Source organism: Silurus aristotelis (assembly GCF_946808225.1).
Source record: "Silurus aristotelis genome assembly, chromosome: 16".
NCBI lineage: Eukaryota > Metazoa > Chordata > Actinopteri > Siluriformes > Siluridae > Silurus > Silurus aristotelis.
Genome location: NC_139589.1, coordinates 22,810,254 through 22,823,409, shown reverse-complemented (window position 1 = coordinate 22,823,409; position 13,156 = coordinate 22,810,254). Strand labels below are relative to the sequence as shown.

Genomic DNA, 13,156 nt, shown 5'->3' with positions numbered 1-13,156 from the left:
TCTCTCTCTCTCTCTATACCTCTATACCTCTATATATATATAATTTGTTGTATAATAATAAAAAAAAATTATCCACGAATTGTAACAAAACAGGGGTCAGAAAATTGCATAAAAATATAGTTATCTTTTAACCATTTTTGTGGCTTAGTATCGTTTCCATCCTCCAACTCAAATATTTTGTTTTATTACAGTTCTATTCATCATTTGTACCAATTTTACATTATTTTTTAATCTAAAGATGATGAAACCTAAATCTAATCATCAATATGTGGAATTTTTTGTAAGAAAACGTTTGTAGCATTTGTTAAAAGAGTCTCCAGTGTCAGAGTTAAAATTAAGCCATTTGCTTTTCACCAAAGGAAAGTCTTCATATTGGGTTACACGTCACCACAATCCCATAGAGCTTCATTCCTTTATTTTATATTTTGCTTTTTCACCAGGAGCTAAAGGACCTGAAATACTGATTTATTCATTACATGCACCTTTTGTGATTTGTGTAATGAGCATAAGATCAATAAAACCAAACTGTTTTGCAACAACTCCTTTCATTTCTCCATAATTTTCCATCACAACATGACCTGGCATGCTTTTCCATTTTCTTTCTTTTCTGTGCGATTGTTGAAAATGTGAAAAAAATAAAATGTGTAACTTGAAATTTTGACAGCTCACTCCAGCATCACATAAGAGGTGTATTTTTGGACATGCCACAATTCATCCATCAAATTTCCCCTTGCTCTTGGACTAAGATAAGGAGCTCTGTGGCTTCCTACTCCAGCTTATGTAACATTTTCAGCTTGAGGAGAAGGAGGCCAGCCATGTTGATGGAGGAAGCGTAAAAACTGAGCCGTGCCAATCTGTGGTGTGTGTCCTTGTGTGTGTGTGTGTGTGTGTGTATGGAGAGTGGCGGATCTGTCTTCGGAGCTCTGTTGCTCTCTGATTACTCTTGCTCATGGTTCTATCTCTGTGCTTGGGTTATAGCTCCTCCCTTAACACAGCTCCAGTGTTCTGGCCGTTAGAGCCTGACCTGGGCCTGATAAGAACACTCCCGTCATCAGAGACTGGCCTGTTCCCAGAGGCCTGCATGCTCCAGATTTCACTCTTATAATTTGTATAAAGTCCTTTCAGACTTTCTGCATAGCTGTGTCTTTTATGTCCTTCATTTAGACTTCTTTGTCATGTAACATCTTTGCAAATTCTCATATCCTACTTATATCATCCCTGAATAAAGATTGTGTTTGTTTGTTGGTGTGTTTGATGTTTTTGGTTGTTTTAATGCCATAAGGAGGTTTAGAACTGCTTGCTCTCCCTGACTAAAAAGTTACAGTCTTATTCGGTCTTCTGTAGTAGCTGTCAATCATGTAATATCACACCAGTGCCACTCAGCTGTATGCGTTTCCTGTGTCCAGGAAAAGCTGCGACTGAGCTCAACTAAAATACTCTGCCCTCATCAGGGCTTTTTGATTTAACAAAAACGAATAAGTCAGTAGAAATTGTGATAATGAATAAAACGTCTATTGCAATAAAAAGCAAACGTCAGTTATTCCTGTGCTTCTTTCTAGACATGTCTCTTTGTGGATTTGAATAAAGATTGCCTCTTATCTCCCTCCATGCCACTCAGTAATCTGTGGCTTTCTGGCCATGCCCTGTTATTGCACTCCAAACTTTCTCTATCTGTGACTTCTCTCTGCTCATAAAACATACTGACATGCTTTTTTGTCTGGAACTGTTAGCCATTTGCCTTGAGCCCTGAAAGCCTGGGAAGGTCTAAACAGATGCCAGTTATCTACCACTAAGTCACAGGAAAAAGTGTGTAAATGATGTCATTGTTCACGAGGTGCTGTGAGTTTAACAGTCGATCCAGAAGAACTGTTTGAAAAATCCATAATGAAAAGCTGTGTGGTTGCACATAGAACATGTTTTAGGCTTAGCCTTGTGTAAACTTGTGTAAAAAAAAAAATCAACACTTTCCATTGTTGTTGTTGGTGTATTTTGTATAGATTAATCATTTGAATATGTTTAATAATCATGTCCCCTCTGTTACTGTCACATCCTGCTTCAGCATCCTTGGAGATTATTTAGTGCTCACATATAACTTTTCATAGGAAGTTTTTGAATCAGCAACAGCAGCTGCAGGATAATTTGAGTTTATCTGGTACTTCCGAAGAAAGTTAACGGACAAACATGACTAAATAATAAATATTTGAGAAAGGATTGTATGACCGTGTTAAAAAAGCGTCAAAAATGGATCGATTAATGCACCTGTAGCATTGCAATTAATGCGATAATTTGATCAAATGCAATTTAAAGGTTATTCCCCCCCCCCCCCCGCGCTACTAACACATAGGGTCCTCAAAACACACTTTTAAACAGTTATATAGCTGTTTTTTTTTTTTCTTTAAAAGTACAGTTTCATCCTTGATAGTCCTTGTAAAGCACTTCAACCTTGCTCCAATGCCTTGAACAATATACATCCATTGAGCAAGAGCCTAGCCAGGCTAGTTTGCATATAGCTCATTTGCTAAACAAATTTCTCTCTCTCTCTCTCTCTCTCTCTCTCTCTCTCTCTCTCTCTCTCTCTCTCTCTCTCTCTCTCTTTCTTTCTTTCTTTCTGTTTCTGCCATCCCTGTTTCTCTTTATCCTCGCTCAATCTTCCTCTGTGTGGAACCGTAACCTGTGTCTTTATAAAATCTACGTTCCTTGTCGAATAGTATTGAGACAAAACATGTAGATGTGGTAATTCACCAAGTTCTGAGAAGTCCAGGGCGTTTAACATGCACATGCACTGTAGATTGTGTACATTTGTCCTCATTGGATCTCCCCAACACCTGACATTTTTATCTGATCTGAGTACATACTTTGTAAACCATGACAAAACGTCTACATTTTCTCGAAGAGATTTAGAACAATCGGGGGAAAAAATTTTACGTGACACACGTGACCATGTGTATAATCCCTGTATGTTTCATTCAAATATGTACAAAGCTGTGGTGCGACTTGAAGGTAATGCTTGAGGTAAAACTTACAGACAAACACACAAACACACACACACTCACTCACACACAAGGAAGTAACGGCAAGGTTTGCTTCAGTCCCCTTTATTTCCCCTACAACCCCCCCAGAATAACGCACCGACTCCCACCCTGTCCATCACACTCTTCCACTTGGCTGCCTGTGGGACATTCTGATTTGATCTATGGCTTTGCACCAGGATGCAGGTGTAACTGTCTGGATGTAGACCCTGTTGCTGGGTTAATACATAAACAGTCATTTGCATAGGCACCACAGATTTGTTTACCAACTACCAAAGAAGATGTATTGTCAGTTTCCCCTTGCACACTGATTTTTTTTTTCCAATCTTCTCTTCTTCCACAGGCAACAGCTTTGAGCAGGTTCAAGGATTCAGGTTGGAGTGGAAGAGCTGTTATTTGCATGCTTACATAACCCTAATACATAAATTAGATTTATAATTTGATTTGGATCACAATGTTCCTGTTCTTGTTTTGCAGAATACATCCATGATGTTTGTATTACATATTAAACCAAAGCGCTACATTATACCCAGTGTAGCATCAGATTCCTGATCCTGGATGACAGGAGTGGAGCCAGATGTGTTCTTCTCCTGTTTGTAATTCATTCACCTGACAGTCTTAAAGTTCAACATATATATTTATAGGTTTTGACATGCTTTTCTGATCAGCAAGTCTGTAAACAATGGTTCTTTCCTTAGCTCTTTTCTCGACTAAGCATTTCTAACTAGCAAACTACCTCTTATGTTTTTCACAGTCTAAACATTTATGTGTAAAAAATTCCTGATCATCAGTTTTCAAAACATTCACACAAGCCATTATGTTGCCAGCATCCAATGCTGTGGTTAAAGTCACTAAGATCATGATTTGCCCCATTCTGATGTTTGATGTGAACATTAACTTTAACTGGATGACTCATGGGCATGTGTTTTGTGTGTGTGTGTGTGTGTGTGTGTGTTTACATATAATGCATCTTTCAAAGGAAAGCAAACACACAGTACAAACCAATTCAAGTACCTAAGAGAACAAGAAAACATGGATGCAACACACCTGCTATGTACAAAATTGAACTATAAGCATGACAGCTAGTATTAATAATGTATCTCAGGTGAGAAGGAATTGAAATCCAATCCCTTTACCTCACGATATTGATCAACAATATGTAACCTTATTAGAAAATTCAGTGGGTCCTTCGTGTATAAGCAAATGATTAAATCCAAACTAAAATTCAAACCATTTTATGTTTTTTGTGTTGTATAAAAATAGGATTCTCGTGACATCGATCCCACATATTTATTTTAGAAGAGTTTCCAACTTTATGCTTTGAGAACGTGAGTTGTTTTATATATCGTCTAAATCGTGTAAAAAGAAAAAAAAATCCTAGATATTTTTCAGTTGTTACAAATATCAGTCCAAACAAGGAAACTGTGTGTCTAAAAAAAGACACCTCATGCTGATGTGGGATTTTCCTAACTGTCTCTTTTGTTTGAGAAAGCCTGTGCGTGTGTAGCGGTGTCATCAAGAATTTGTTTGTCAAAGCAGCTAAAGCAGGATTGATGGGAGTGACGGGAGTGTCTGCAAATCTCTCTCGTACTGTTCTCTAACAGTGGGACTAAAGATCTTGTGCTAACACAACAGTCTTATGCAGATCTCTTTAGAAGACTAAAGGCCATGTGATTTTTTTTTTTTATCCCCTTGTTTATACTGTCAATTTACTAAAATATCCAACATATGTAAATCTTTTACTTGAGTCACCCTCCTGGAAGTCAAACACTGGTTCGCGTGTGTGTTTGTGTGTGTGTGTTTTATTTTAGCTATATCAAGAGAAGTATAATGGAATTTACGTTAAAGCTGAACACCCCCCCCCCCTCCCTTATCACCAGGCCGCGAAGTCCATTTATCCATTCCCTTGTAGATTGCAAACCTGCTCGACAGGTGATTTGCATGCCAGAATTCCAGGTACACGTTTATATGACACTTCAGTGCTCAGAGATTTCAGCCTGCCTCTGGCAAAAAAAAAAAAAAAAAGTTCACCAACGACTGCAGAGTCAACGGGAACTAAGCATCCGGATCTTCTGCAGGGCGGACACATGAAAACAAACACACTCTGTGCACTCTTTCCACGCCAATTTTGTCTTTCGTTTCAATTTCAGCTGTCAGGTCAATGAGAGGACTAATACATTTAAACATTTACATATCTGACATTCGGCTTCTGATTTGCCAAATCACTTCGAGGTTACACGTTAAGTTACGTTTGGTTTGATTTAGAAAAGGAAAAAGAAACACATTTTAATCATGTTTATGGTCATTTCGTATACAGATTTAACCAGGACATTTTTATAAATATTAAGTGTTCGTATTAAATGTACAAATGACTTAAATATCATATAGCTATATATAGAAAACATATATCAAAGGTTGTGCTACTGTCAGTGAATATTCATAAACATTATTTAAACCATATGTAAAAGGTTTTTAAGGGCTCTAGGTTGAACCCTTTGTAACAAAATCTATCCCAGTGGAGGATATAAGTGAAGATGGCTTCGTGTAAGTGGGCAAAATTAACCAAACGGCACTACTTAAGAGTTAAAAAGAACGAGATGGAAAAAAAACATGACTTCAGCTAATATTGATATTGTAGAGGTGATTCATTAACGCTCTGCATTAGCAGTCTATGAGGATGTAACAAATAACTCATATCTTCTTCTTATGGAATTTCTCGCAGACTTCATGCATGCAGTTGTCCACTTTCCTGACAGGGGGTCACTTTAGGCCATGCTGGCTCTCGTGATGTCGGCGGAGGTCCACTTTCCTTTGGAAACCCTTGGAGCAGATCTCGCAGCCGAACGGCTTGAACCCTGTGTGTTTGCGGCTGTGGGTGATGAGGTTGGAGCTTTGGCTGAACGCCTTTCCACACACCTGGCACTTGTGCGGTTTCTCACCTAATCAAGTAATCAAAATGAAAATAAATGACTTTTCATTAATGAAATGACAAAACACAAACACAAAAATGAAGCATTTATAGTTTTATGGAGCTGTTTTGCCCGGGCAGAGAACCAAAAATTAATGCTTAAAATCAACACCAAATAAAGATTTGCGTGCAATCCAGATTTTCACAGGTTCATTAGAAGCAATACAGCCTGCCACGAAAGAGGAAGCTTTCACATAGACGTGAGCAAAACAGTGTAATCAGATATGCAAACGAGTTTCATTTGTTTAGCTCCTTTTCTTGATTTATCTGTTGAAATATTACTCTTGGAAACATGCTCCAGGGAAAACAAAGCAGCTTTGATACAAAACATCAAAGCTGTCCAGGATTGATTCCCATTTTGTTCTGTTGCTTTGCTTACCCGTGTGGATGTAGGTGTGTTTCTTCATGTCGGATTTCTGATGGAACCTCTTGCCGCAGTACTGGCACGGGTACGGCCGAGTGTCTGAATGGATCAGAAGGTGTGTGGACAGGGTGGAGGAACGCTTGAACGTCTTCCCGCACATTTTGCACTCGAAGCTTCTTTCCTATTTGCATAAAAAAAAAAATGCAGAACTAAATTAAAACAGATTTCCGGGTATATTGTCTTGAGACTCGAACTTATGCATGCCTTTTTCCAATTCCCATGTATTGGCATCTGATAACTATGGAAATTTAACAGAGTTCAACCAGGAAGAGGTTATAAATGTAATAGCCAAATGTTCTCGTATAAGGATTTTATGTTCTCACACATCAACTGAGAAATTGTGATGCCCCTAATACACCGACACTACAACCTACTTAAGTGTATGCCAATTTATTTCCCCCTTTTTTTTGCCCACAGTTGATCAGAAATGAAAACATTTGTACTAACAGGGGTGAAGTGAAAATATTTCACCAACTACCAACTAAAAAATTTGAATCTAACAGATACAATAATTCAGTAATAATTGATTCATATATAATCAATAAAAATGATAAATATTCATTCAAATATACATTAATTACATACATAAAAAAAGAAAACACCTTTTGTTACAAAGAGAAAGTCAAATTTATATATTTGCACTAACGAACCAATATTTTTCAAAGGTTTTATTTAGTTTGATCTGATTTTCAAAATTTTTATGATTTTTAAATATAAGATTAAGAAGTGTATATTTTTCTATGTTATTAAATCCAAACATTTCTAGAAAGCAGTGAAATCTATTGGCCAATAGGAGCATTTTAAGCTGAAATGATTTGTAATAGGCCCAAAATAAGAATTTATTATTTTTTTTTTTACTATTTTTAAAACTCTTACAAATATTTCACTGAAATATTAAATAAGTAATCTTATCATAAAACCTATCTTTTGGAAATTAGGTTTATATGTAATGCAACTGATTTCATTAGATCTTGCTGCAATATTCTTAACCACACCTCTTAAATATGAATGAATTGTAACCAAAACTCCACCCATTTATTAAAACAATTTGTGTGATGATAATAATAAATTATTATTTAAATTTGTGAAATAAATTGGAACTTAGTTGGGCATATGTTCTGTATGTTTATCATTCAGAGAAGATACAATTTCGCCCATAGCTGTGTTGTTACCTGAGAGTGGATGTTCATGTGTTGCTCTAAACTGACGGCATGTCCAAAGGTTTTTCTGCAGATGCTGCAACCAAAGGGTCGGGTTCCACTGTGAGAACGTCTCACGTGGACCTCCAAGCCATGAGGAGTTGAAAATACCTGCAGGATACCAGAGAAATAATCCTTAATATTAAAGAACGATGGTTCTGATATAACCTACAAACAAAATGGTTTTGATTTACCAGCTAAAAATCTAAGAATGGGGTTTCAAAAGGAATGAGAATCATTTTAATGTTCACCTTTTCACAAGTGATGCAGTGGTATGTATCAGAGGTAGGTGAGTAGTGTGTGCTGCAATCTAATGGCTGCTGGTCTTCTGGGCTTTGTTTAAATTCAGACCCATAGAGGTTACTTGCATGCTGTAGAAGTGATGAGTGAAATCCCAAATGCCTGAAGTCATATGGAGAAGGCAGGGTCTCCCAGGGATAGGGTGCCTTATAGTAGGGTGGGAATTCTGCTAGCTGAGGCTCTGAGGAGAAAAAATAATTGTTTGGTGACACCTCTGATTGTTTAACCAAGGCGGTGCCTGGACGAACTGAATGCAACATAAACACTTTTTTTAACGAGCGTAGCTAAAAAAAAAACGAACCAAAGCATGATATCTGATCAAAAGATGAGATATGGAGATGTCAACAATCAGCTCTCCTGCGTAGACATGCCAGGTAAGTTCTAGAGCTTACCAGAAATGTAATAAGGCTGGCCAGCTGTGACTTTCTGCTCAGGGCGCAACGGGATGGGACACTCGGGTTTGTTTTCATGCTTCACATAAGAGTAGGAGTCTGTGTGAACAGGTCCTGCCTCAGAAACCAGCGGCATCCCTTTGGGAGAGTCTGGTGCCTTTGGTTCTGATGGGGCAGTCTCTGGAGCTGAAAAAAAAGGAAAATGTTATGATGTAAGATAAAATAAAAAAAACTTCGTATTTGTTTGACCTTGTTTGATTGATGAAGCATTGGAACGGAAGTGTTTAATAAATTAAATTGGAATAATTGTTCTAGTTACTTTATGACTCCTGGATTTGGGTTAACACAATCATGTTCATATGTGGTTTGCTTGTAGCATCATAATTGCTGCTGATCTCTATAACACACTTGATTTCTTAAATTCCCAATCTATAGCTTGGTTACTATTACTCCCGTTATTTCAGACACTCAGATAATATAGTAATACATTAAACTTATAGGCATACACTGTTTTTAAGCATACTTGTTTTCTATTTTAATGCATACACACATGCACAAATATACGTTTACCAGAAAACATGAATATACAATGTTATATCATCAGTAAAATATATATTCTAAAGGCACTAATGTATGTTGGAATGCTCCTTTTTTTCTTTTGAGAGTGTAGTGCACTGGACTTCTTCTGCATATAAGATATGTATGTAAATAGTGAGGCATTTTAAAAACTGAAAGTCTGAATCAGCAAAGGTACAAAGGTAGAGTTCTGCATGCTACCATCAAATAAAATTTGGAATCTTCTATCTGTTTGGAATCTTCTTCTAACCCTGTAGTACACCCTGGTATCTTTGATATTAAGTGTGTAATGTAATGACGGTCCTGCAGATGGGGCTAAAGAGTCGTTCAAATGCGCCTTTTTAAAAACATATTTTCATAAACTTATTTATTAATATTGCAACTTAACAGTCAAAATAACTGTTTGAGGATCTTAAAAAAACATTTGATTGCACATGATAGCTGTGATTGGTGGCAGCCGCCTATTACATTGCACTATTTTTATGTAATGCGCAATGACAAATGTTTAAACAGTTATCCCAGAGCTTCCAACACAAACACACACACACACACACACACACACACACACACACACACACACACAAACACACACACACACACATATACATACTGTCAACCAAAAGGGATTCCCGAGTTGACTAGAAATCAACACCCAAAACAATTTTAGGACCGTAAACAATAAAAAGAAATCAGAATTTTTGATTTTTGATTTTGCGCAAAAGCTGCACAGAACACAAATTAGAAAAAAAAAAAAAAAACACAAAATCGTAAACCCCCATTTAAATAAAGATTATGGGAAGTAAATTCATGAACATCATCCACCTACCTGCGTTGGCTTCTTTGTCATTTGGATCCGCGTCCACGAAGCGGTGCGCGTTATAAGTGGCGCACTTTTTACTTTTGACCAAAAATGATCGAGGCATCGCGACTCTGTGAAAAAATACAAATAAAATGCATCAATGCCGAATACTTAATTGTGCCTTTTTATGCGTCTTTATTTGATTTAGTTTTTTTGTGCGTTTTATTTTTATATAAACCCATTTGTCGGGAACAAAATAAAATCTTCAGGCTTATCCAAAGTTTTGCATATAGTCTATAAATGTCAAAATATGTAATATTAATAACATTATACATTTTATAATCCTGGATTTCCAAACAATTATTTTGAATAATATGCAAAATATTTTATTCTAAACTTCCTAAAACTTTGCTGAACACCAAGCGACCATTTAATTTGTTCAGTTGAATACGAAAATAAGTGTCTATTAATTCTTACATTTATAAATTCATTATTAAATATTTAATTTAACAAAATACTCCTTACTGAAAACACATAAACATGGACAGGACAACATACACAAGAAAAACAGTTGCTGAATAAGGGGTATTTTATTGCGTTTTTATCTTCTGGTTCTGAAATTGTACAGTGTGCAATTTTTCAATTAACATAACAGGTTATAGCTGTTGCCAAGCAACTATTTCGATTATTTTTATTTATTTATTTCAATTGACTCTAATTAAAATTAAACTTTTCTTACCTCTTTTTCTTTGCTGCTGTCTTTCCTACTGGGTTTCCTCACCAAATTTGTCACTGTTCTCCAGTCATAAACCCTGCGGTGTGTGTGTGTGTGTGTGTGTGCGTAAGTGTGTGTCTACGTTTCTCTGATTTCCAATCCGACGATGTTTTTGCGCTGAATCTCACCTCGATGCGTTCAGCCAATCAGCGCGCAGACTAGCGGCTCATTTGCCTAACTGAGACCGGATCAACTCCAGATTAATTCTTGCATTTCAAATGTATACGTACATTTTAGAACCTGAATTGAAGGTGTTGTTTTAATTCGTTTATTTATTTTTTTTAAAATAAATAGGCTTTTCTTTTTGTTTTGGTTTATTTTGGCGTGATTAATATTAATTACAGTCCATAAAAAAGGCCATAAAATGTGATTATTAACAGTAAAAAAAACTGTAACAGAGAATAAAAAAGTTTTTTTTTTTTCCACAAACAATTTTCGTATGTAATTTATTTATTAGTTGCTCCAATTTGCTTGTTTTTGTTTGGTGATTTATTTATATATTTGCCCTCTGTACTTTATACTTATAAAAAACCAGACAGTTTATATATATTTTAAAACCACGCGCGTGATTGGAGCATCTGAACACGCCTCTTAAACATACATACCAAACCAGAAGTGCTGGAGTGCACCATGTTTAACCTTGCTTTTATTTGCTTTGGCTACAGTTAGAGTGAGTTTCAATCAAGTCGTTCTTTATAACACAACTTATTACCTGACTTAAACTCAGACTATTTGATTTGTGGTTATAGTCTGCAAAGAAAAAAAAATGCAACAACGGAGTGGATGCGAAGTTTTCAGTGCAGATTAATAAAGACGTGGGCTTTGTCCCAATTCGAACATTCAATTGCAAACATTGCACTAAACATTAGCCTAAACCAGTAGCTATAGCCTGAAATATCACTATTACTTATTTATTACTATTCTCAGTTAAAACTTTTGTATATTGCGTACAGTTAATTATTATTTTATGCTAGTGTTTTAAGCTCAGGTTATTATAAGCATGCCACATTCGTTGAATATAATTATACATCACACTACTGTTGCTCTGCGTGAAAAAGAAATCGTACTGACTTAAAAATAACGATGCAAAATTAAGAAAAACAATAGCGTTCTAGCGTTGCATGGAAATATGTATTAAAGCATAACCGGATTTTGGCGACACCTTGTGGAAAGATAGATGTATTGAAATGTAAATGCAACAGACCACCTTCTTCTTCTCCTGGTTTAGGGGTTGCCACAGCGGATTATCCGTCTACATACTACTCTGTCCTCTACATCTGTCTCTAAACCTCCATCCATAAACCTCCTCCTTGGCTTGCTCTTTTCCTCCTTCCTGGTGGCTCCATCCTCAGCATTCTTCTAACGCTATACCCCATGACCTTCCTTTGCACATGTCGAAACCATCTCAAACAGGCCTCTCTCACTTTGTCTCCTAAATGTTCTACATGCGCTGTCCCTCTAATAAACACATTTCTAATCCTGTCCATTGGCGTCACTCCCAATGAAAATCTCAGCATCTTCAGCTCTGCCACCTCCAGCTCCACCTCCTGTCTTTTATTTAATGCCACTTTCTCTAAACCATACAACATCGCAATTCTCACCAAAGTCCTATAAACTTTCTCTTTCACTCTTGCAGATACTCTTCTATCACAAATCACTCCTGCTGTCACTCTTTTCTTCACTTCTCTAACACACTCTCCATTACTTTGCAGTGTTGACCCCAGGTACCGGAACTCCTCCACCTTCTCCACCTCTTCTCCCTGCAACCGCACCACTCCACTGCCCTCCCTCTCATTCACACACATGTACTCTGTCTTACTCCTACTGACTTTCATTCCCCTTCTCTCCAGCGCGTACCTCCACCTCTCCAGGCTCTTCTCCACCTGCTCCCTACTCTCACCACAAATCACAATATCATCCGCAAACATCATAGTCTATGGAAACTCCTGTCTGACCTCTTCTGCCAACCTGTCCATCACCACTGCAAACAGGAAAGGGTTTAGAGCCAATCCTTGATGCAGTCCAACCTTCACCTCAAACCAGTCTGTCATTCCTACTGCACACTTCACTGCCGTCACACTGTCCTCATACATGTCCTGCACCACCCTCACATACTTCTCTGACACACCTGACTTTCTCATACAATACCACAACTCCTCTCTCGGCACTCTGTCATATGCTTTCATTTAATTCACAAACACACAGATGGTCACCTTTTTTCTCAGCCTGGCTTCCACTACTCTTTCCCATAACTTCATGGTGTGACTGATCAGCTTAATTCCCCTGTAGTTACTGCAGGTCTGCACATCTCCCTTATTTTTAAAAATCTGTACCAGCACACTCCTTCTCCATTCCTCAGGCACTTTCTCCTTATTAATCCTATCCACTTACTGCTACACCATCTCCACATCATCCAACCTTCTCTCTCTCTCATTTTTCTCATTCATTAGATGCTTAAAATACTCCCTCCATCTTCTTAACACACTCTCCTCACTAGTCAACACATTTCCATCTCCATTCTTTATTGCTCTAACTTGCAGCACATCCTTCCCAGCTCGGTTCCTCTGCCTGTCCAATCAGTATAAATCCTTTTCTCCTTCCTTAGTTCTCATACAGCTCCTCATATGCCTTTTCCTTGGCTTTTGCCACATACCTCTTTACCTGCTGCCACATCTTCCTTCTCCTCCATCTCAC

At 37.4% G+C, this 13,156-nt stretch overlaps 1 protein-coding gene across 1 annotated transcript; it reads right to left on the bottom strand.

Annotated features, from left to right (window-relative positions):
* Positions 1 to 5,311: 5,311 nt before the first annotated feature.
* gfi1b (growth factor independent 1B transcription repressor) lies at positions 5,312 to 10,546 on the bottom strand. The gene is made up of 7 exons (XM_083564179.1): positions 10,427 to 10,546; positions 9,715 to 9,818; positions 8,313 to 8,498; positions 7,872 to 8,101; positions 7,594 to 7,731; positions 6,377 to 6,542; positions 5,312 to 5,968 (listed from the first exon to the last, which is right to left on the bottom strand). The coding sequence occupies exons 2-7, from the start codon at positions 9,809 to 9,811 to the stop codon at positions 5,790 to 5,792; spliced, it is 996 nt and encodes a 331-aa protein (XP_083420305.1). The 5' UTR covers positions 9,812 to 9,818; positions 10,427 to 10,546; the 3' UTR covers positions 5,312 to 5,789.
* Between the last annotated feature and the right edge of the window lie 2,610 nt (positions 10,547 to 13,156).

What these genes read in the sequence shown, in the direction of transcription:
- gfi1b (XM_083564179.1), bottom strand. Translation starts at nt 9,811, where the DNA reads ATGCCTCGATCATTTTTGGTCAAAAGTAAAAAGTGCGCCACTTATAAC. An exon ending in TGACAAAGAAGCCAACGCAG is followed by an intron (nt 8,499 to 9,714) that starts GTAGGTGGATGA and finishes CTTTTTTTTCAG; the next exon opens with CTCCAGAGACTGCCCCATCA. An exon ending in ACATGAACATCCACTCTCAG is followed by an intron (nt 6,543 to 7,593) that starts GTAACAACACAG and finishes TTATGCAAATAG; the next exon opens with GAAAGAAGCTTCGAGTGCAA.